Genomic DNA, 22923 nt, shown 5'->3' with positions numbered 1-22923 from the left:
GGACTCCCAGATGGGGGAACCATCGGAGGCCCTTCTCTTGGCATTTTCTTGGACAAAAAAGAACAATAGGCAAACACCGTGAAAGGCGTCCCTGAGTCAAGCTGCCACCTCCACCCATCTTCACAGTGTGCAGGGCCAGGGCCAGGGCCTCCTGAGAAGTTAAAGCTGCCCCCACCCTGGGTCACAGGTTCCTCGGGGGTGTCTGTAAAAGAGCATGCAAACTGTGACGTGCCTCTCCTCTTCCTCCTCCTCCTCCTCCTGAGAGGCCTCAGCTTCCGAAAAAAGGATGGAGGGTGCACTGGCTTTGGCACAGACCCAGGACTGAACCCCAGCTCTGCCGCTGACCGCTGGGGTGCCCACCAGCCAGGTCCTTCACTCGCTGGCCTCACTGACACTAAATGACAGCAGTAAGCTGCCTCCCAGGTGCCCTGGGGACAAAACAGTCAGGTGCACAAATAATAATGTCACCAACCACTGAGCTCTGAGGCTGTGCCAAGAGCACTGACACCTTACAGATCTGAGCTCATCTAGTCCTCACATCCACACCCGGGGCTGGTCCTGTTAATGCCCCCATTTCACAGACAAGGAAACCAAGGCTCAGAGAGGTCAAGAGGCCTGTCCAGGATCACACAGCAAGGAAGCAGTGGGACTGGGATTCAAACCCAGGCCTGCGGGTCCTCAAAACCCATAGCACACAGCAGGTGCTCAATTAATGGAAGCCACTGCTGTCAATACCATCATCCAGAAGTCTGAGTCCCATCTGAGAAAAAGGTACTGCAATTTCTCCTACAGCTTCCTTAACCTGGATCTCTCTGAACAGCTCGGAGGGGGAAGAACACCCAACGTCACCAACACTCACGTTTTTCAAAGCGTAACCCAAACCCACCCGCCATAGTTATCAAATATGCAGACTCCTGAGCCTTGGTCCAGACCTGCAGAATCAGCATCTCTGTGGATGGAGCTCAGGAATCTGCATTTTTCAAAGCACCCCAGGCCACTCTGAGGAACCTAAAGTTTGAAAACCCACCCAGGAATTCTTGTAGACGGTGAAGGTTTCACTTAAGGGTGAAAGAGGCAAGAACATGGAAAGGAACGGCTGAAGACATGGACCAGTTCCAGCATAGATGTGCGATGCGGCCAGTGCCAGGTCTTGGGGGCAGCTCTGGGACTCAGGCCCACCCTCTGTGGCCCCAGGAGCAGAAGGAAAGGCCCTGGGCCCAACCCAGGACCTGGGACGGACAGACAGACAATACCTTACAATCGTACTTGTGCTTCAGCTCCTGCATGTCTCTCCCCCCAACTCTTAAAGCCAAGATGTCTCTCTTAGTCCTGGCGTATCTCTCCTTTAGCCTAGTCAGGTCTGGAGAAAGCTGGAGCCCCCAAGCGGCCAGGCAGAAGGAGAGCAGGTGAGAGGAGCAGGCGGGACAGGGAGGAGACAAAACAGGGACATCAGAGGAAAAAGGAGACTCAGGTAAGGTGGTAGACGGACAACTCGGAGCAGACAGGATCTGGGACCTGAGGATGACCAGGGCCCAAGCAGCAGCCCGGCCAGGCTCCTGCCTGGAATCGGATCCTGCTGGAATCGGCTCCAACAGCATCCAACCCCAACAAGCCAGGCAGCTGGGGGCTGGTCTCTGCAGCAGGGAATCGTGCTGCCGGGGAGCTGGGAGGAGAACAGCCCAGGCTTCCCTCTCTCGGGGAAGAGGAACAATGCTCGGAGAACAAGGACTGTGTCTGAGTCATCTCCCCATCCCAGGGGCCCCGCACAGGGCTTGTGACATAAGAGGCTCTCAGCAAGTTTGTGAGATGGATGGATGGCAGGTGGATAGATGGGTGGAATGGTGGGCAAGAGGATAAATGGATGAGTGTGCAAACGCATAGAAAGACCAGCAGATGAACAGAGGGATGGTTGGACAACACAAAGACGGATGAGCGGATGGACAAGCTCATGGATGGACGGATGGATGGATGAATGGGTGGACAGACAAATGGATGGATGGGTGAGCGAATGGATAAATTTAGTTAAGTGACTGTATAGCAGGACAAATGGATGGAGGGATAAACAGACAGTCAGGTGAATGAATAAAGGATGGATGGAACGGTGGACAGAGAGGCAGTGCTGTGCTGGTAAATATTTAACAACCAGTTCTCCAGGAAAAGGAGCCCCGCTTTGTAGCATTTCCATGGTGGGAATGCTCCCACCTTGGCCAACTTCAAGCTACCGACAGGACCGAAGGTTGAGTTGGAAGGAGATGCACACATCACTGAATGTGGAGTTGGAAGGAGATGCACATGAACTGGTTCCCGGGTTCCTGTGAGCTGGGGGAGATGGTTCTAGCACACCACTGGAGGAAGGGGTGGATGAACAGAGGGAGGAATCGATGGAGGAAGGAAGGGAGGGAGGGGAGGGCAACTGGATGGAAAGACGGAGGGAAGACTACCTTACATACTATCTGGTAAGACAGATGGATGGACAGATGAGCAGACAGATGTTCAAATGCATGAACTGCATGAGCAATAGTGACATTTGGTGAAGTATACGGAAGACCAAGACAGGTACTACTTCCAGAGAAGTCGACAAGTAGAGGAATCAAGAGAAGGAGCTCTGGAGGCAGGCAGGCCTACAGTCAAATCACCGCTCCCCGCTCACTAGCTGGAAAAGTCTCTTTACCTCTCTGAGCTACAGTTTCCTCACTGGTAAAGAGGCCGTAATAATAATAACTTCATACAGTTACTGAGAAAACCAAATGGACAATACCTGTAAAGCCCAGAGCTTAGTAAATGTTCAAAAAATGGAAGCTATTATACTATCCTTCAGATAATAGGTCTCATTATTTGTTGAATAGAAGGATAGTTATTTGGATGGAGTGTTGGATGGATGGATGGAAGGAACGAATGATGGATGGATAGATGGATGCATGGATGGATGCACGGATGGATGGATGGACGGACGGACCGACGGATGGAGGGATGAAGGGATGGACAGATGGATGGATGGATGGATGGAGGGACGGATAGATGGATGAACGGATGGATGGACAGATGGACAAGGGATTTTCTTTCAAGTCATATGTGATGTTGAGTTGCAGCTCTGCCACTTACCGGCTGTGTGACCCTAACCACTTCATCTCACCTCTCTGAGCTTCTGCCACTTAGGTTCTCTGATCAAATAAATGAGACTCTTAATGCAAACAAGTCCAAGCACTCTAGGGTATGAGGAAAATTAAATGCAACTGCTTTGTAAACTGTACCACACTAGGCAAGCGTTCACTATTATGTAAAGAAGGAGCAGGAGAGGGATCCTTCTGAGAGTTACTCAGACTCCCAAAAAACTGGGGACTTTGCGGTTTGTACTGAGTCCTGTTTCATTTATAAATAAAATGCTGACACAATAAAATCAGACAGCCCCTGGGCCTTCGGATGCCCCTCCACAGCTCTAAGGGTCAGAAGAACTAGGATCAGAGGTCAACTGTGGAATTGGCCAGATCAGACCAGGGGAGTGAACAAGGCTGAGGTCAGAGCTGGCATTTCTGCCCAGTCCCCGGCAGCTGGATCCCGGTGACCTTGGCTACGAAGAGATCATAACCAGAAAGTGGACGAGTTCAACGCAGCCCCTTCCACAACTGGAAAAAGCAACTCCCACCAACCATGAGTGGCAACCAGCAGGTGCTTGTTAACATAACGGGATCAGGCTCCTGCTTACACCTGGGCCACGCGCTCCCGAGGAGGTCCCTCTGCAGACCCTCAGTCATTTTCTTTGGCAAAATCCACCCACTGAGGGCTGGCCTCTCGAGACATCTGAAGGAGGGGCTCCGCTAGTTCTCTTGCAGCTGGGCAGGGTGCCAGGCCCCCAGTCAGACTCCAAGGACAGGACAAAAGACTTCCCAGGTCTCTGCTGCCCAGTGCCCCGCAGCACACATAACACACAGCCACGCAGCCGTGGCCCCAAACATGCAGCCGCTGCAGCGCCAGGCGTGGGAGCAGGGGCACCCGAAGCAGCTCAGAGGGGCAGAGTGCTGCAGGCAGAGCTCAGCGGGGTTTCCCGGGCAGGGGTGGGCGCCGGGAGAAAGGCCCCTCCACAGGCCCATCTCCCTGGGATCCTGCTCTTCGTGAAGCAGCCAAGCCTTGGCCCATGGCCAGAGAAAATGTCCTCATGGTTAGAAATTCCAAGAACTCTGCCACATTGTCTGTCTGCTGAGGAAGAGTCCAAAGTCCTCAGCCTGAGGGTGTGAGGGACAGGAGCTCACAGGCAGCCCCCAGAGACCCCGCCCCTGGGGCCGGCCATGGGGAGGGCCAGCCTGGGGGCAGAGCGCTGGTTAAAAAGCAGACTGCCAGGCCCCACCAAACCCTGAACCAGAGTCCCTGGGAGCGAGGCCTGTGATTGCAACCAACTCCCCCCGTGATCCTGATACCCATGCAAGTCTGAGGATGCCCACCCCCCCAGAGAGCCTGAATTCAGTACCCCATACCTTCTACCCTCTGAGAGGCTCCTACAGTTCCCTCCTGGTCCCCAGCAAGAGGCAGGGGCTGGGAAAGTGGCTGTGGGGGATGAGGAGGGACAGCCAGGGGCTGAGAACATCTCCTCTGGCTTCTGCACCCCGGCTCCCAACTCACCTCTCGGAAGCCTCCTCGGATTGGCCCATCAGACTGCACTGTGTCAGGCAGGTGGCCACAGGTACATGGGCTTGTGTTTACAGAACGGCATTTTTGTCTTCATTTTTGACAAACTGTTTCATATTCGGTATCTCCACCCAGACCACAAGGGCTCCCCGAGCCTGGGTGGGGTCTTTCCATTCCAGGCACCCCAGCCCACACTCTAAGATATGGACCGGGTGCACAGTAGGTGTCCCAGACACACAGCTCTTTTGCTAGCAAGACATCAAGGCCGTTCCCCCTGGCCCCGCCCATGGAGGCCCAGCCACGAGGAGACCGGGGTTCAGGAGAGACCTGCTCAGCCCCCAGACTTCCCAAGGACTTGGGGAGCCCGTCTTGATCTGAGGAGAGTCTGTCCCAAGACTCTGAAGTGGGGGTGCTGCTCTGGCCAGCACCGCTCTCAGAGGGGATCCCCAAGTTCAGAAAGGGGCAGGAGGCAATGGGAAAGACTTGGAGTTAGAGGCCCCCAAATCCCAGCCCAGGCCTGGGGCCCCTTGTCCTGTCCCTGCCCCACCTCAGGCAGGACTGGCCGACAGGGTGAGCCAGCCTGCCTGTCTGTGTCTTTTCAAAGGGAGCCCGAGAGGGACCCTGTCACCTCTGGTCGGGCAGGGCCTGTCTATAAGCAGCTGCTCCCATTAAATCCCAAATCTCGGCATGGATAGAATCCGCCTTCTGGTGGCTTCTACAGAACAAATGGGAGGAGCCAGGCAGCCACAGGGAAGGAGGAAGCAGACAATCCGCCCTCCTCGTGGCTTCCGTGGCTCTCTCCATGAAATCGACTGAATGAACCCTGCTCCAGGCAGGAACGCTGGAAGAGACCAATGCACGGAGAGCAATTTGAAAGGCCCTGGAGAGAAGCTTGGTCTTAGCCACAGCAGCCCAGAGGGCTGTATGGGTCTGGGATTGGTCTGAGAAGGCATCCTGTAGGACGGACAGATCAAGAAGATTTGACCCAAGTGCCAACTCTAATCAGGTGGTTGGGCTGCCTGGAGCACTGTGTTGAGGAGGCTTCTGAAGCCAGATCTGAGCCCAGGAGCATCATAACCAAACTGCCGGGGTCCGCCATAGGAATGAGTGGGGGTAGCCCCTGTGACAGGTATTAACTACACCCATCCTAGGTGTGGGGCTCTCCACTGCCAAACGGCAATGCTGGTGGATCATTTCCTGTTTCGGGATTATCTGGGCCACTTCTGTCTCTCTCACCACACATTCCTGAGAATCACTGATGTTTACACACAAGTCTCAGGCCTGGCCCTCACCACCCGGCTTACCCCGCCCTGAGGGGTCTCGGTGCCCTGGCTGGGGTGAGAGACACCCCCGCCCCCTCACCTTGGGCTGGAAGGACACTCGGTGCTTGGCGGGCTCTGCCTCCGGCTTGGCCTCCTCCCCCGAGTCCTCGCTGTAGCTCTCAAACTCGCTGGAGCTCCAGCCTAGGTCCTCCGCCCCCTGGGGCGCCCTGTCCCGGTGCACATCCTCGTAGAGCAGGTTCCTCTCCGCCCCTGCTGGCCAAGGGACAGGGCTGGTGAGCGGAGGCCTCGAGGCCAAGCCCACCAGACCCCATTTCTGAGCCCCCGCAGGCAGGGAGGGGTTAGAAATTCCCCTCTAGGGGTGGCATGAGGTGCAGTGAAGGCCCAGGCCCTGGGGCCCCAGCTCCACTTCCTCATCCATAAAAGGGAGGCAAGGACAACACAACATCCACCCCGTAGAGTGAGGAGGACACAAAAAATGCAGAAAAGCACAAGAAGTGAGCCAGGCACACGATGGCTCATGAACTTCTCCCGCCATCAGCATTACTTTGCTGGGATCCGAGTGCTCACTCTGGGCCTCCCAGGCACTTCTTAGGGGAAAAGAGAAGACATGGCACCAAGTCTTGACCTCAGCATCCTCGGGGGTAAAATGGAGACGGTCGGGAGCATTAAATGAGCCGGGATCCCTCACCCCAATTTTGAGTTTCCGTGTGGGTCCAGTAGGGGGCGCACCTGGCCCAGCGTCCAGGAACGTTCCCTTTTCCTCCAAAGCCCCACAGCAAATGCCTTGAACTGAAAACTGGGAACAAGAGTTGAGAGTCCACTGGCCTAGAGGGACAGGGGCCACCAGAGCCCAGCACTCTTGGGGTTCCTGCCAAGTTGGGCGGGAGACGCTTCTTCCAGGCTGAGGGGGGAAAGCCACTTTCCCGGGACAGAATATGGGGTCCCAGCCCAGCTCCAGCTCCAGCGCTGGGAGATCTCGGGCTTCACCTTCAGCCTCTGGGCTTCACTTCCCATCTGTCATCTGGAGAAGAACTGAGCGGCAGGCCTCACAAAGTGAGGATGGCCTCCAGAAAGTGCAGGAAGATGAAATGCTTTTGTCAACACAGAAGAAATACAGCACAGGGAAGGGTTAACAAAATCTGCTCAGAGAGCACGTGTGCTCAAGAACAGGGAGCTTCGGTTTTTGGAGACCTCTCTCCAAAGGGGATAATAATAAGCTGAAAGTTCAAGTAAATAAAATATGTACAGAACGCTCCAGCAAAGAGCCTGGCACACGGCAAGCACTCAGCAGAGAGCAGCTGATCCTTACTCGTGGGGGCTCCGGGTGGGCTCAGTGTCAGAGCCCCCACCTCCACCCCACAGGAAAGCTGGGGGGCTGATGGGTCTGGGAGATTGTCAGCCAAACAACAAAACAGACGCTCCGAGGCTTAGCCAGAGACCCATGTCCCAGGATTGGGAGGGAGCACAGGGTTATTTTTAAGCAAAAGATAATAGTGACTAGCGTCTCGAGGGAGTGGAGCAGCTGGTGACCAGGCTGTGACCTTTACAAGGCTGGACTGATCGTCCTGTTACTGCAGCCGAGGCTCCACAACTTGTGAGCAAAGGGGCAGAGCCCAGTTCTTGGGGCTGCCTCTGAGGAAGAAGGAGGCATCTCGAATGTCTACCTCCCCGCGCTTCCAAGGGCCAAGGGCCACCAGCCCCCGCCCCCCTACATCTACATGCCACCTCTCTCACTGGATTCTCCCAGCAGCCCTGTGGAGTCAACAGGTGCAAATTATCACCCCCTCCTATTAGACAGATGAGAAAGCAGCAGCCAGGAGAAGCTACATAGCTTGCCCAAGGTCAGGCAGTACACAGGGAGGGGCGGCAGACTCCTAGGCCGGGCTCCATCCATTCACCACGCTGCCTTCTAATGAGTCCTCGCCACCCTGCTGATCACGTGGGCGCGTTTAGAAACACTCCCTCCAGTGGAGACAGTGCACCAGACTCCTGAGCCTGTGCCAATTCCTCAGCTTTCGGGGGCCTCACGGTGGTTCTGGTCTCCGCGCCCTGCTTCCTGGAGCCTCCGTCCTCACCGATGCTCAAGATCACGACCCCTTCCAAAGCACTTACCACCACTCGCTCAGTGCTCTACCATCACGTCAACGATCTCATGGCATCCTCACGACACCCCAAGGATGAAGCTATTATTGCCCCGATTTTACAGATGCGTCAACTGAGGCCCAGAGAGATGAAGCAGAAGTTCTCTGGTGTGACCTTCCCCAAAGTGCTGTGAGGTCAGGATGATATTCTGATTTTACACGAAGAAGCCATGGCCCCAAGGAACAGAGCCCTGTGCCCTAATCAGTGGCAGAGCCAGGATTTGAACCCAGGGCCGTGTGTGTCCGCTGGCATGTGTGGTCCGCTCCTCAGCTGACAACCTCCCCACTGAGCCCCTGTGGGGCCCACGTCAATCCACCCAGGTCAGTGCTGGGCCCTGGCAGGCGTAATACTGACAACAGCATTCCTCGTGCAGCGCACTGCTGAGGGCCGGCCACAGCCTGGTCTCCCTCAATCCTCCCACGGCCCTGTGGGTGGGGGTCCTGGGGTGGGGCTCCTGGTCCTCAATTTGCAGGCTCGGAGCTGACTCCCAGGCCACTTGCTCTTAACCACCTCAGGGTAAACTGCAGGATGACAGGGACATGCCATATCCCCAGACCCTGGGGACACCACTGAGCACCAGTGCTCAGTGCAGACTGGGACCAAGTAATTCATTGCTTGATTTGACTGAGGTGGCAAAACAGCCCAAAGGGGTCAAACAATGGGCTCAGGCCACTCAGGGCTCCCGGCTCTGGGACCCCCTACAAGACACCACTGCCGCCCAACAGTGTGCCCTTTCCCACCTCTCCTGATTCAAAGGAGCCACAAGCAGAGAAACGTGCTCCAGGTTCATCTGGGGCTTGCTAAAGGGATGCACATATCATTGGCCCATCTGTCCCTGTTCCTGGGAAAGGAGTCAGGAGTGCGGCTCTGGGGCCCTCGGGCCTTGTTGTGTGTCTCTCCCACTGGACTGTGCACAACCCAAGGATGGCGGCAGCCATCCCTACCAGACTAGGAGTTCCTCAAAAACAGGAGCTGTGTTTCCCCCACCAGATGGGGAGCCCCTGAAAGCAGGCAGAATAGTGTAATAGAAAAAGCAGAGTCAGGCAGATGTCCATAAAATCCTGGCTGTGTGATCTGGGGCTGGTGGATTAACCTCTCTGATGAGACTGTCAACTGGAGCCATAAGCCCTGCCCTGTTGACCTCATGGCGTTGATTGGACAGTGGGAACAAATGTGCTTCATCTGTCATAAAATACTGCCCCAGTCCTCCTGTGGTAGTGGACAGAGCACTGGACTTGGAGTCAGAATGACCTGAGTTTGAATCTCAATCCTACCTCTACAGTTTCCTTGTCCATAGAATGAGGATGGAATACCCCAAATCAAAGTTTTGAAACAGATTATATGAGATAAAACATGGAGTCGCTGGCCTAATGTGTTCAAGCAAACATGGATCCTACCGTGAATTGTTATTAAATACCCCTCCTCCCTGGGTAGCCCGCCTCTGGCTGGTGAGTATTGGGGCCCAGCTCCAGTAGGACTCACCCCCCTCCACCCTGCCTCCCCTGCAGCCACAATCTCCCCACCTTCCCGGCCCACTGCGGGCCTCTGTCAGAGCAGGGTACAGGCTTTCCTGAGTTTCTCTGCTTCACTGTTTGGGTTTAACAACCTGTCATTTTCCCCGACAGTCCTGGGAAGCCCGGACTATTATCCCATTTCCCTGCGAGAGGAATGGAGGCTTGGAGAGGTGAAATGCCTTGCCCGGGGACCCGTGAAGCCCTAACTCCTCCCCAGCCCCAGCCTGGCCACACCCTCAGCCGGCTCCCGACTCTCCCGATGACTGCAGTGGTTTTTAAAAGCAAGGAGGAGGAGCAATGGGCTGAGTGGGGCGGGGAAGGAAATGGAAGAAGACCCTCCCCAGGCCCCGCCCCGCCCGCCAGGGTCCCCAAGAGAAGCAGGGAGGCGTAAGAGAGGCTCTACCCGGTTGATGGGCATCCAGGTTCTCGCAGGGGACGTCGTCGTAAATCACATCTTCTTCCAGGGCGGGGAAAGTGAACCGGTCGACTGGAGGGAAGGGAGAGGAGAAGAGCAGGAACGAGGCTGTGGCGGCCCAGGCAGGAGGCGGCTGCCAGACTGACATCAGGACTGCACCAGCTGGCAGCTCCCTCCGCGGCACCCTGCCGGCTCCACCGGCATCACCCGGCCCGGCCCCTGGGGAGCCCCTGCCTGCTGCTGCTCTCAGAGGACGCTGATTCCACTGCTTCTCCCCGCCCCCCACCCCTCCAAGGAGCCCCCGCAGTGACCGCGGCAGACCCCCACCTGCCTCCCTGCCACCCACAGGCCTGCCCATCTGGCTCACGTGGCAGCTGCTCCACTCACGACACCTGCTGGGAGCATGAAGCAGACCCAGCACCTGTGCCCTGGGGCCCAGGAGCATCTTCAGTCATCCAGGCCCCCAGGACGACCCCAAAAGGAGCCAGAGGCCGGGGAGGGCAAAGCAGCCCTAGTGAGTACAATGATGGAGGCGGGGGGACGGAGACTGGGGTTAAGGAGAGGCCCCCAAAGCTCACCTAGCAGGGTTCTGATTGGTGAAAATTTCAGCAAATGAGCACATCCCTCTCTAACATTTCGCTGGGCAGGCTATGAGCAGGGCAGAGCACACACGCTGCCCATGTTAGCAGCACCCTAGATGCAAAATTTAAGGCGGTCTCCCAGTGAAACTGTGCACCCAATCTCTCCCCTCCCTCTTCTAGGAGCCTGGGGCCCTGCAGAGCTGGGGTTTTGAAAACCAGTCCCCACCCGGATAGGATCCTGTCCTCACCCCACAGGCCTTCGGGAAGACAGGGGACCAGATGGACTCTGAAGTCCCCGCTGTCATGACTGCATTGCTTCCAGTGGTCCCAGGGCCCCTTCTTGGCCCCCTCTCCCCCTCCATGGATTCTGCCTCCCACAAGGCCCTCAACCAGCCCACCGCTCTCCAGGTCCCTCGTCCCGGCCATCAGCCCCCCTTTCCCTGGACACCTGCTCACTCCAGCCACTGCACCTTGTCTTGTGGCTTCACCCCCCACCCCCCGCCCGCCCGCCCACGGTGACTGGACTGAACTGCAGATGCGGCCGCATCACTGCCTCTCATGGCTCCCTGTTGCCTTAGGAAAAGCATGGCCTCCGAGGACCTGAGAGGAACTGGGGAGACAGCAGTCCCACCTCGCCCTATTCACCCCTTAGACACTACCCTCCACCACGCCGAGGCTTGCTGCTTCCCAGGAGCCAGGCAACCCCTCGCCCTTGGCCTCCGGCACAAGCTGGCCCCTCTGCCTGGACACGCCTTCCCTGCCCCCTGCCCCCTGCCCCCTCGCTCTCTGCCTTCAGAACTCACGGGTTCTCCTAATTCTACCTCCCCCTCCTGGCACCCGCCCTCACATAGCTGCCTGCCAATGTGTCAGAGGGACCTCGTCTTGGTCACCAGGGTACACCCACCGCCCAGACCATCATGGCCCAGTGTAGGAGCTTCAGAAGCATTTGGGGAACGGATGAACCATAGAATGTGTGATCTACTCCTGCACCACGGCTCCCATCGGGCAGCAAACGGGGGCAACTGTCAAGCGTGGGCAGTGGCCGGTCCACCTCAGAGCTGCCACCAAGCCCACAGCAGCCCACCGAGTGAGGACGACCCCTTGGCTCCCATGAGCCAACATCAGCTCTCTCGGCCTAAAGAAGGGGACTCTGAGGTTATCCTGGCACCACCCTCCTGGGGCCAAGACCTGGAGGGGAGCAGACTTACGACGACGGGAGCTCTTCCGCCTCCAGCTGGAACTCCGGACCCCAGAGAAAGCTGTGTCCACGGCGTCCCCATTGCTCACCACTGCCGGTACCCTGTGGGCCGAGAAACAGCACCAGTGAGCCAGGAGGGACGGGGATGGTGCCGGTGAGCCGGAAGGGATGGGACGGCTAGTTCCCCAAAGCCTCCGGCAGCCCCTCACCAGAGCAGCAGGGGTGGGACTGAGGGCCAGGAGCCACTTGCCCTCACGGTCTTCAGTCAGGAGGGCCGAGGAGGCCACGGCAGCGTTGGCCTTGGACCAGCCCCTTGCCCCTCAGTGTCCTCATCTTTAGAAGGCACTGCAGGGGCCGGCCCCATGGCATAGTGGTTAAGTGCGTGCACTCCGCTGCTGGCAGCCCGGGTTTGGGTCCCGGGACGCGCACCGCTTGTCAAGCCATGCTGTGGCGGCGTCCCATATAAAGTGGAGGAAGATGGGCATGGATGTTAGTTAGCCCAGGGCCAGTCTTCCTCAGCAAAAAGAGGAGGATTCGCATGGGTGTTAGCTCAGGGCTGATCTTCCTCACCAAAAAAAAAGAAAAAGAAAAAAAGAAGGCACTGCAATGCTGACCTGCTGCTTTACAAGAGCACAGAGATCAAATGTGTTCACGGTGATGAGGATCGAGTGCTCTCCAGGCAAGGACACCCAGTCTTTCCCCCAGGGCAGACCCAGTGGGAATCCCCAGCCTCCCATTCTCCCACGTGCAACGTGGAGGCGGGGGCTGAGGATCCCTGCCTCTTGTGAGAAACAAGAACTGCGAAGCTTCACCAGACCGGGCGTGGGGGGCAGAGCTTAATCCACACACACACACCAGAGGACGGGCCAGACTTAGAGACTCCCATCCCAGGAGCAGAGACGCGAAGGGAGGCAGTGGGGGAACAGCAGACACCCCTTAACCACGTGGTCAAGTGAACACCTCCAGTGACGTCACGGGGACGCCACGCACCCCTGATACAACGTGACGAGAAGGTGCCTCACCTCTGGTATTCTCAGCCCCAGCCCAGAACCTCAGTCTAGTCATGAGAAAAATGCCAAGGAAACCCAGCTTGGGGGATGTTCTACAAAATAGCTGCCCATGACTCCTCAACGCTCTCGAGATCCTGAAAACCAAGGGAAGACAGAGAAACCGTCACAGAGCAGAGCAGGCGAAACGACAGCTAACTGCAGTGAGGGGTCCTGGAATAGAAAAAGGACACAAGTAGAAAACCGGACAAAGTCTGGGCTTCAGTGATTGGTATTCTCAGTTTTGACAAATGTTCGTGGTTGTGCAAGATGTGGACGACGGGAAACAGGGTGAGGGGGTAAGTGGAACTCTACCTTTACAACTTTTATGTAAATATGAAACTATTCCAAAGTGAAAGTTTTTGTTTGTTTTTTTAAATCCCAGGCTCAGGGGGGCTGGCCTGGTGGCATAGCGGTTAAGTTCACGTGCTCCACTTCGGCGGCCCTCGGTTTGCGGGTTCGGATTCTAAGGGCAGACCTACGCACCAGTCATCAAGCCATGCTGAGGCCGCGTCCCACATACAGCAACTAGAAGAATGTACAACTGTGACATACAACTATCTACTGGGGCTTTGGGGAGAAAAAAGGAGGAAGATTGGCAATAGATGTTAACTCAGGGCCAATCTTCCTCAAAAAAAAAATGGTTACTTCTCAAAAAAAAAAAATCCCAGGCTCAAAAAAAAAGGCCACATCTTGGGGCTGGCCCGGTGGCCTGTGTGGTTAAGTTCGTGCACTCTGCTTTGGCGGCCTGGGGTTCACAGGTTCGGATCCCGGGGACAAACCTACACGCTGCTCATCAAGCCATGCAGGCATCCCCTATGCAAAGTAGAGGATGATGAGCACAGAAGTTAACTCAGGGACAATCTTCCTTAGCAAAAAGAGGAATACTGGCAACGGATGTTAGCTCAGGGCCAATCTTCCTCACCAAAAAAATAAATTAAAAAAAAAAAGGCCACATCTGCCAATCTGAGGTCAGAGGCCTTCAACTGTCCAAGACAGCAGGCACTCTTGCCAAGAATTGACGTGCACTTCCTGCCCCCCAGCCTGGAGCAGGTGCTCCCCAGGCAGACAGGACGGGCGGAGGGCCTCCCAGGAGAGGGAAGAGGACAGCTCGGTAAGAGATGATGCTGGGGGCGCCTCCTCCTCCTCCTCCTCCTCCTCCTCGCCCCTTCCCACTGCCCCAGGCCACCACCCACCCAGGGGGCAGCCTCTCCCAGCTGCTGCCTGGCTGGAGAGTGTAATTCCCCCTGTGAGCCAACACTCCTTCCTTGGGAGGCCTCCTCAAAGGTTCCAGGTAATAAAAGAGCCATAAAAAGCAATAATAGGCCAATTACCTCATTCTTATCTGAGCTTCCCGCACTTCTAAGGCCTCTCAGCTTACACATGAGAGAAAGGCCAGAGGACTAGGGTGACATCAGTCTTACAAGGTGAGGCCACGGCCACCTGAATGCAAAGGAAAGGAGCAAGTCCATGGAGGGGAGCAGAGACTGAGGAGCTCCACAAAAAAGAAAAGGCACGAGACAGACAAAAGGCCCTCTCCAGGCCCCCAGCGACAGCGGTCGTCGACCAGACTTAGGTCAAGTGCACCAGAAGGCCGCCACGGAGCTCAGGGCACCTTCTGCACCCACCTCCTCTCTCTCCAGGGACAAGCTGGGGACAAGGGGGTAGTGAGTGCTCTGGGACACCAGGGATCTGTCTGTCCTGGTGGCCCCATGCCGTCAGCCCCAGCACAGAGTGGACACTCGGTGATGACAGATGCTCCACTCCAGACAATGGCAGTGCCCCCGCCCCTGCTGCTGCGTGGGGCAATTTTCTCCATGCTACTGGCCCCCTCCCGTTTCTCAGCAAATCTCTACGGACAGCAGACTCCACAGGGTCCCTTCCCAGAAGCTACACAATAGTCAGAAGACCACCCAAAACCAGAACAGTCTGAGGATTCCTGCCGGCTGGGCACACACACACACACGGGGCATTCCCGGGGCCTTTTCCAGGGCAAAAATACGAAAGAGGAAAGAATTCCACCTTCGGAGAACAGAAAGGACCCGAATAACATTTGCCTTATAAGGCCTTGAGTCAAACTCAATCTGTAGCGTAGAGAGCCATGACAGCAGGGCCTGCCCGGGGTGGCCCTACTCAGAGCATCACCCCCTCCTGAAATTCCCCACCACCATCTCCACCACCCCTAAATCCAAGAGACACAAAAGAAGCAAAAACATTAAGCTCAGAGCCTGTTGCCAGATTTCTTTTTAGCCCTGGCCACTTTCTGGTTCGTGTAGCATGTTAGAGCCAGGGGCCTTAAACATGATCTGGTGGGATAATTCAAAGCAGCTCCCCACTGCAGTTACCCAGGAAGCTCCTCACAGATGCCGGCCCAGGGGCTCTGCCCACTGATTCTGACCCATCGGTCTGGAGGGGCCTGGCATCAGTGTGTTTAAAGCCCCCCACGGGCTCCAATGTGCAGCCAGGCTTGCGACCCGGGGCTGATGGGCTTGAGGTGTGAAGAGGAGTACACTCCAGAGCCAACAGACCTGGGATAAAACCGCAGCTCTGCCACCTGGCTCTGCACACCAGGACAGTCACTTAAGGTCCCAGAGCTGCTGTGGAACAGCGTGAATAATCACTTCTACTTTCTGTTGTGAAGATACAATGAGATAACGCAGGTAAAGCACTCAGTCCCTCTATTTGCCTCAGTTTCCATATCTGTGAAATAGGGCAACAGTACCTCCCTCTTAGGGTTCTGGTAAGGAGTAAATACAGAAGGCATGCACAATACTGAGCACAGGGTCTGGCCCACGATAAATCCTCCTGGTGCGTACCTCCCTCCCCCATCCTTCCCCTCCATCCTCCCCAGTTACAGGGCCCCACCACCACCTGCATGCATCCACCTCTTCACACTGGAGCCCAGCCATCCCTCACATACAGAAGGGTTCAGGGACTCAGTCTGTTTGTCCCGTGCCACCCCACACATGGTCACAAATCCACTTACTGGATGAGTAGAGTGGTGAGGAGCCCCCAGGGGAAGTCTGCGGAGGGGCCCCGACTTAGTACACAGTCCCCACAACACAGTCCTCAATGGGGAGGGAGCATGATGGCCCCCGGGAACCATCTCAACACATGAGCTTGGCCCCATAGCCACAGACGCCCACCCAGACCCCGCTTCTGGCCTCTGCTCTGGGCGCACCACCTCCCCCACGACATCTCGAGAGCCCGGGCTCGGCAGTCACACCGCGGACAGGCGCTGCACCCCCAGCAACAACTGATGGAGAGCCAAGTGGGGTGTCGTAGAAGAGCACAGGTTCCCGTGGGAAAATGCTCACGATGGGCAATTAGGTCAGAAAGTGAGCCGTGAAACAGCACTTGCAATAAAACCACAGTTGTATTAAAAAAACTACGTACGCTCGTACACGTGCACAGCAGCGATACTGGACGGAAACACACAGCGGGAGAAAGAACGCTTGCCTTTAGTCCATCGTTTTCTGTACTTCAAGTTTTCTGTACTACAATTTTTCTACAATAAACATATATGACTATTACTAAGCAAAAGAAAAGAAAGAGAGACAGAAAACACATCTCAGGAAACGTTAAGCAGTGCCCTGGCCAGCGCGGGTCCCTTGCGCCCCAGAGTCTGCCCCAGGCAGGCCCACACCCTTTGGGGACAGTGATAGAGAGCAGCTCGCTGACGGGGCGTCTGATCCTTATACCTCATTTCATCCTCCACGTTCCAGAGAGGAAATGGAGGGTTAGGCAGATAAGGCAACGGGCAGGTCCTGGTCAAGTAGCTGAAGTGTAGGCGGGCGGATCCAAAGCAGATCTACACCGGAAATGGGAGTGCAGGGGGTTAGAATACTGGTTCTGGAAGCCAACGGGGTTTAACCCTGGTTCTGCCTCATCTCAGCTGTGTGACCTTAGGCTGACGACGCATCCTCTCTCTGCCTGTTTCTGCATCTGTAAAGTGGGGATTACAATAGTGCCCACCTATGAGAGCGCCATGAGGGTTAACGAGACGAGGCAGGTAAAGCTCTCAGAACAGCGCCTGGTGAATAACAAGAGCTGTCTGCCTGGGTCTCTGCAGTGCCTGGCATGTCCCCCACCTGCTGGCCCAGCCCCCTCGGACCAGTGACTGCACCTCTCTGGGTCTGCAGAATGCAACCCAAAGTAATTCACTCTTTCCAGGGCTATTGTGTTAGTCTCCTATTGAGGCTGTGACAAATTACCACAAACTTAGTAACTTAACACAAATCTAGGAGCTGGCCCAGTGGCGTGACAGTTAAGTGCACGCGCTCCGCTTCGGCGGCCTGGGGTTTGAAGGTTCGGATCCCAGGGGCAGACCGACGCGCTGTTTGTCAAGCCATGCTGTGGCAGTGTCCCATATAAAGTAGAGGAAGATGGGCACAGATGTTAGCTCAGGGCCAGCCTTCCTCAGCAAGAAGAGGAGGATTGGCAACAGATGTTAGCTCAGGGCTGATCTTCCTCACCAAAAAAAAAAAAAAACACAAACACAGATCTATTATCTTCCAGTTACAGAGGTCAAAAGTCCATGTGGGTCTCACTAGGCTAAAAGCAAGGTGTTGACAGTGCTGTGCTCCTTCTTGGGGCTCTAAGGGAGGGTCCATTCCCTTGTCTTTTCCCAGCCTCTGGAAGCAGCCTGCATTCCTTGGTTCGTGGCCCCCTCCTCCACCTTCAAAGCCAGCAGTGCGACACCTTTCACTCTCTCTCTGACTCTGACCCTCCTGCTGCCCTCTTATAAGGAAGGACCCTTGTGATTCTACTGGACTCACCCAGATAATCCAGGAGAATCTCCCATCTCAAGATCCTTAATCACATCTGCAGAGTCCCTTTGCCATATAAAGTAACACGTCCACAGGTTCCGGGGATTAGGACATGGAAATCTTTTCCTTGATTTGTGAGAATCAAAATGAGCTGTGCATGGAAAGAGCTACATAAACTGTAAAGTCCGTGCACATATAAACTATTGGCATTGCACTTTCTTGTGCCAGGCACTAGGGATGAAAGATGAACAAGGCAGAGTCCTAAGCCTGCAGGATCCAGGGATGAACTTCACAAGATTCCTGAAAGGGGTACTCAACGTAGCAAACGGGTACACGTGTACCTTTTTCAGGAGAGAGACTGTCTGCCTTTTATACTGGCTACTCAAAGTGTCTATGATCCAAAGGTCATAGCTCTGACATGGAAACCCCTTGAAACCAGGGGTGGAAAAGAGAAAAACAAAAGCAAAATACAGCTTTTCCAATTTAGGGACTAGCAAGGGGCCAGAGAGGGGTCTTTAATGGAAAAAGGGGCCCATCTCCATAACCCACCCATAAAGGACTCCACTGGGGAAACTGATCTCTCGCATGCCTCGGGGTGCGCTCGGACCCTGTAGGACAAGACACAGGAGGCTGTGAATACTCCAGATTGTAGGAAACAGCGAGCTTGAGGACAAGCCTGGGATTCCAAACAACCCCGGAATGGGTCTACAGTGATCTGGAAAGCCCTGAGCGATAACTCCATGACTGGGTCCCCAGCAGAATCCCCTCCAGGGCAGGGGGGCTTCTCCACCCTTGTGGAGCTGCCCCTCCCAAGAGCTCCCATGATCCCCACACCACCAGTGTTAGAAGCCACAAGGCCGCGGCCAGGCTGCAGGCAGGCCGTCTAGCACCGTTTCCATTCTGTTCAAATGCTGCTTCTCTGGGCCTGGCCTCCTCTTGGCCTGATCCTCTCAGCATCCAGGGAGGATGGGTCTCCTCGGCCCTTGCAGGAATCCAGCTGCCAAGTGCTTTCCTCAGGATCCAGGCCCAGATGAGAGGTGAGAGATGCTGGCCAGTGGGCAGCACAGCCTAGCTTGTCTGGATAAGTCCAGGAAGGGACAGGACAGCTACCTCCAGGGAGCCACTGAGAGGCCCTGCACTGGGGCCAGGAGCCAAAGGCCTGTCCCACCAGGAAACACCACAGGGGGCCCTCTGGGATGGCAACAAAATTGGGCAAGAAAAACAAACAATTCCAGAGGGGGCCAGAGTCCACAGCTGGTGCACGGAGAGGTGAGAGGTGCAGCCTGAGTCCAGGAAAAACACAGGAGCCGGCGACCCGCATGACCTCATTTCCCGGCAAGCACGGGGCACTCAGGGCTGCTCTTTCCGCCACGACTCCCCCAAAGAGCTCAGGGTGGCTGTGAGTGCATGGGCTTCAAAGTCCACCAGGAAAGGACAATCTTGCGGGCTCCAACGGATAGCTGTGGGGTCAGACAGGCCAAAAGCGAGCTCTGCCATTTCCCAGCTCTGCAAGATTTTGGGTAAATTACCTCAACTCTCTAAGCCTCAGTTCCGCATCTGCAAAATGGGCTTAATCAATAGTCCCCGTCTCCTAGGGCTGTGGTGCCCAGGAGATGAGATAACGTGCAGGAAGCACTCAGCCAATGGCAGCCAACAGCATCAGCATCAGCATCAGCACCAGCGGGATCAGGCGACTCTGGCTGTGTGGCCTCGGCCACTCAACCACTCCAGCCTCCCTTCCCACTGGCCTCTGTCCTGGCCCCTGTCCGCTGCCAGAGTCAGAACCCAGGTTCAGGGATTCCATTTCCACACCATTTGTTTTCTCCTCGTTTCCATGGAGACACTGCAAGCCGCCTCTCAGACCCCACTCATCCTTCTGTCATCGGTACCCACCATCCACTCAACAAGGATGACTTCAGCACTCGCCCTGTGCCTGGCACTGTGCGAAGCTGTGAGGACACAGCAGAAACAACATACCCTCCCCATACCAAAACAAATCCCCGGCCCCGTGGGGCCAACCTGCGGGTGGGGAGACGCTTCCACACCCCTCTGCCATCACGAGAGCTCTGTGCGGGGCCACAGGGGAGGGAGTTGCTCCCATTTCGAGGGAAGGGGCCTCACCCAGATCCCACACAGGAGGTGCGAGGCCACTCTGCTTGGCTCCCCAGGTGGGGGTCTGTGGAACATTCCACCGACTGCTTGCAAACTGCTCTCCCAAGAGCTTGGAGAGCATCTCTTAGCAGACAAAATTCTTACCCCAATAAACACAAAATCAGATCATTCATATGAGCTGGTCACACCCTCCACCATGAGCCAAAGTCTGGGCTTGGACCTGGAGTCCCCAGCGCATCCCTGGAGGGCAGCATAGTGGTCAAACACCTGGCCCCCGGGCGGCAAGGCTCTGCTTCTAGTCTCTGTTCCGAATGAAAAGGTACTATCTATATGTAACCGTGGCCACCCAACTTCGCTGAGCCTCGATTTCCCCACCTGTAACACGGCTAATGGCAGTGTCTACTTCCTGGAGGCAGCAGGAGCCAATGGGACTGGGCATTTAGCTCAGTGTCTGGTATCCAGTAAGCATGACCTTTGTTATTACTATTATTATTTGCTATTATTATTGTTAACTGATAACAAACGTGTCCCATTGAGGAAAGGAAAGTGCCAGCAGTGAGCTAAGCACTCTGAAGGTTGCTCGTCCCCAGCAGCAGGACAGACGAGATCCCAGCCATCCCCACTCCTTGGGATTGCTAAGCAGGGTGGCCCAACCCTAAAATCGCCCCACAAGCCTCAGCACAACACGCCCCCACAAGGCCAGCAGCTGTGTTTACCCCACAGCAGCCTGGCTGCCTCCTCTGGGTGACTGGGCCAAGCAGGCAAAGGGACTAGGAAGTCCGTCTTAAAGCCAGAGACGGACCCAACGCCCCTACTGAGGTCACCCCGACCGCCGGTCAGCCTCGGTCAGCCTCGCTCCCACCACCCAGCAGGTGTGATTCGCTTCCTGTGCAGACTGGAGAGGAGGGGTAGCTGGTCAGGGAGAGCCCGATCCAACCCAGGTCTGTCTTGTCTGCCCACCCAGCTCCCTCTAAAACCGAATCTAAACCAGGACCCAGGAAAACAACAGCAAATAAACTTGGAACAGCCAGCACATGCCAGCCGGACTAAAGATGGATAAATGTTAACCTATCACCTCACAGAGGCCGGCAAGAAAGTAGGTCTATTGTCCCCATTTTACTGATTAAGAAAGTGAGGATGGGGACAGGAAGCAACTTGCCCAATGACACGGAGCTAGTGAGCAGCAGAGCGAGACTTGGGAGCCAGCCCTGCGTGGCTCAGGGCCCGAGCTCCCAGGCCCTCGAAGACCCCCACTCCAGCCCCCACTTTGCCCACCTCGCTCCTGCCTGGACAGCTGGCCAGCTGGGAGGTGGGGATGAGGCCTGGCCCCGCCTCCTTCCCTCCCCGCCGAGGACGAGCCCTGATGGGAATGAGGTCACTCAGCGGCTGTGGCTCTGCCTGGACGTGGGCTGTTACCCTAACTGCGCCGTCAGGAGCCTCCCGTCGGGCAGCTCCTGCTTCCCTGGAGGCCAGGTGGGCAGCCAGGCAAGCCCAGGGCCATTTCCAAGCCTCCGGGCAGGAGCCGAGGAGGAAGTGCCGTGACCAAGAGGTGGAATGTCCTCCACTTGGAGATTCGCTTTTTCAAAGTAGCGTTTGCTTAGTGACTACCTTTGGGAAAGTTAAAAAAAAAAAAAAGAAAATCAAGATTCTTTTCCTTTCTCTTGGATAACAAGGAGGAGGAACATGATCTAGATTGATTCTCTCCCAGAGGACTCCAAAGTGGAAAATCACCACCCAGGGAAGCAGCTAGAACTTAAGTAAACGGAGACCAGGGAGGGAGGGAATGAAGCTGGGAGCAGCGTCGAGAGCACTGGACAAGGAGTCACGACGCTGCCAGCACCTCACTGTCTGACCTTGGGCAAGCCCCACCCCTCGCTCTCCCCATCTGTACAATTTAGGGGCTGGAATGGAGGCCTCTCAGGACTCCTGGTGATCAGCGCTCTGCAGGGGCTCATGTGCCATGAATGTTTGCCCCCTTCAGGGGACTTGAAAGTGATGCTTACTCACGCCTGTTGTTGGGGAGACGCCGCCCGGCGATCCAGGCCCGGCCCCGGAGTCCAAGGCACTGGGCCCACAGTCTCTGCCCCTCCAGCCCTGTCACAGTGGAAGCATCCAAACCAGACAGGAGGTGGAGCAGAAGTGAGCCTGATATGTGTACTCAGGAACGGCGGGTGCTTCCCGTGACCAGACTCGCGTATCCTCACAATGCTTCGAGGTGGTTATTATTATTTCCATCTTACAAATGGGGAAACTGGGGCTCAGAGAGGTTCCCGGGCAGCTCAAAGCCACCCAGCTAGTGAGGGGCTGAGTGGGGATTGGAACCTCCAGAGCTCACGTCCTGGTGCCTCCAGGAGCTGATGTTCAAGGGGGCTGGGGTAGCTCCAGGGTGAGCACAGGGGGTGGTGCTGCGGGGCGGAGCGGCAGGCAGTGGGTCAAAGGCAGGGGCTGGGCCCCCTCTGAGCTGTCCTCACCAGTGGGCTGATAAAAACAACACAGTACGGCACCAACTCTGGGGGCCACTGGGTCACGGCCTCAGCATGGCACAGGGCACCAGCCAGACACACGATCTGGCTGCAGAGGCATCAGGTCTCTGGCACACACAGAGAGAAGGCCGTCAGGGACGGGCCAGGCTGTGCACTCCTGACCCCGAGGTTAGGAACGGGGTCTCCAGGAGGGTGGCCTGAGAGAACCAAGAGTGCCAGACCCCGGGTAGGGGTGCGCCTGTTCGCTGCCCACACTGTAGCCCACCCCACCCCCCGCCTCTGCTCAGTGGCTTCCCCCGTGTGGACCCTCCCACCCCCCTCCCACCAGTAATACACACTCACTTGCTCAGCCAAGGCTCCCGCCTGGCCCCCCTCCAGTCAGTGTCCCAGTTCCCTGGGCATCCTTTGCTGTCCCACTTGATGTGTCTGCATCCCCCTCCAGACTGAGTTTCTGGTAACTTCCTTCCTGGCCCACCCCCCAGGGCGATAATCTCTGGGAGATCACAGCCATCTCAGAACTCCCCAGCCCAGGTGCAGGGTTGCTGATTCACTTCAGGTCCCTAATCAGGGAGAGAGGCTGACCCCCACTTCTGGCCTTAATTACACAGCGGCAGGGTCCACCCACTCCAGGCGGCAAATGAGCTCATACAAGGACGCCTGGGCTCGGATTTGAATCCAGGACTGCTTTCCACTCCAGGGGCCCAGGGCCACAATCTGCATCTCTGAGACCTCCAGCTGGGCAACACCTGCCTGAGAATTA

General features: G+C 56.2%; 1 protein-coding gene across 12 annotated transcripts in view; it reads right to left on the bottom strand.

The window, feature by feature from the left end:
- ARHGEF10L (Rho guanine nucleotide exchange factor 10 like) overlaps positions 1 to 22923 on the bottom strand; it is a 155474-nt gene that overhangs the window by 73863 nt on the left and 58688 nt on the right. For 5 of the 12 annotated variants that reach the window (XM_058553030.1, XM_058553029.1, XM_058553031.1 and 2 more), the window contains 5 exons: positions 11764 to 11855; positions 9963 to 10046; positions 6592 to 6699; positions 5983 to 6152; positions 1254 to 1370 (listed from right to left, as the gene is read on the bottom strand). In XM_058553030.1, the coding sequence (XP_058409013.1) occupies positions 1254 to 1370; positions 5983 to 6152; positions 6592 to 6699; positions 9963 to 10046; positions 11764 to 11855 (571 nt within the window). Of the gene's footprint in view, positions 1 to 1253; positions 1371 to 5982; positions 6156 to 6591; positions 6700 to 9962; positions 10047 to 11763; positions 11856 to 22923 lie in introns of all 12 variants that reach the window. The other 7 variants (XM_058553040.1, XM_058553041.1, XM_058553033.1 and 4 more) reach the window with 6 other exon arrangements.

Source organism: Diceros bicornis, chromosome 13 (assembly GCF_020826845.1).
Source record: "Diceros bicornis minor isolate mBicDic1 chromosome 13, mDicBic1.mat.cur, whole genome shotgun sequence".
Taxonomy (NCBI): Eukaryota; Metazoa; Chordata; class Mammalia; order Perissodactyla; family Rhinocerotidae; genus Diceros; species Diceros bicornis.
Note: the sequence above shows the minus strand (reverse complement) of the source record. Positions and strands in the feature narration are given on the sequence as shown.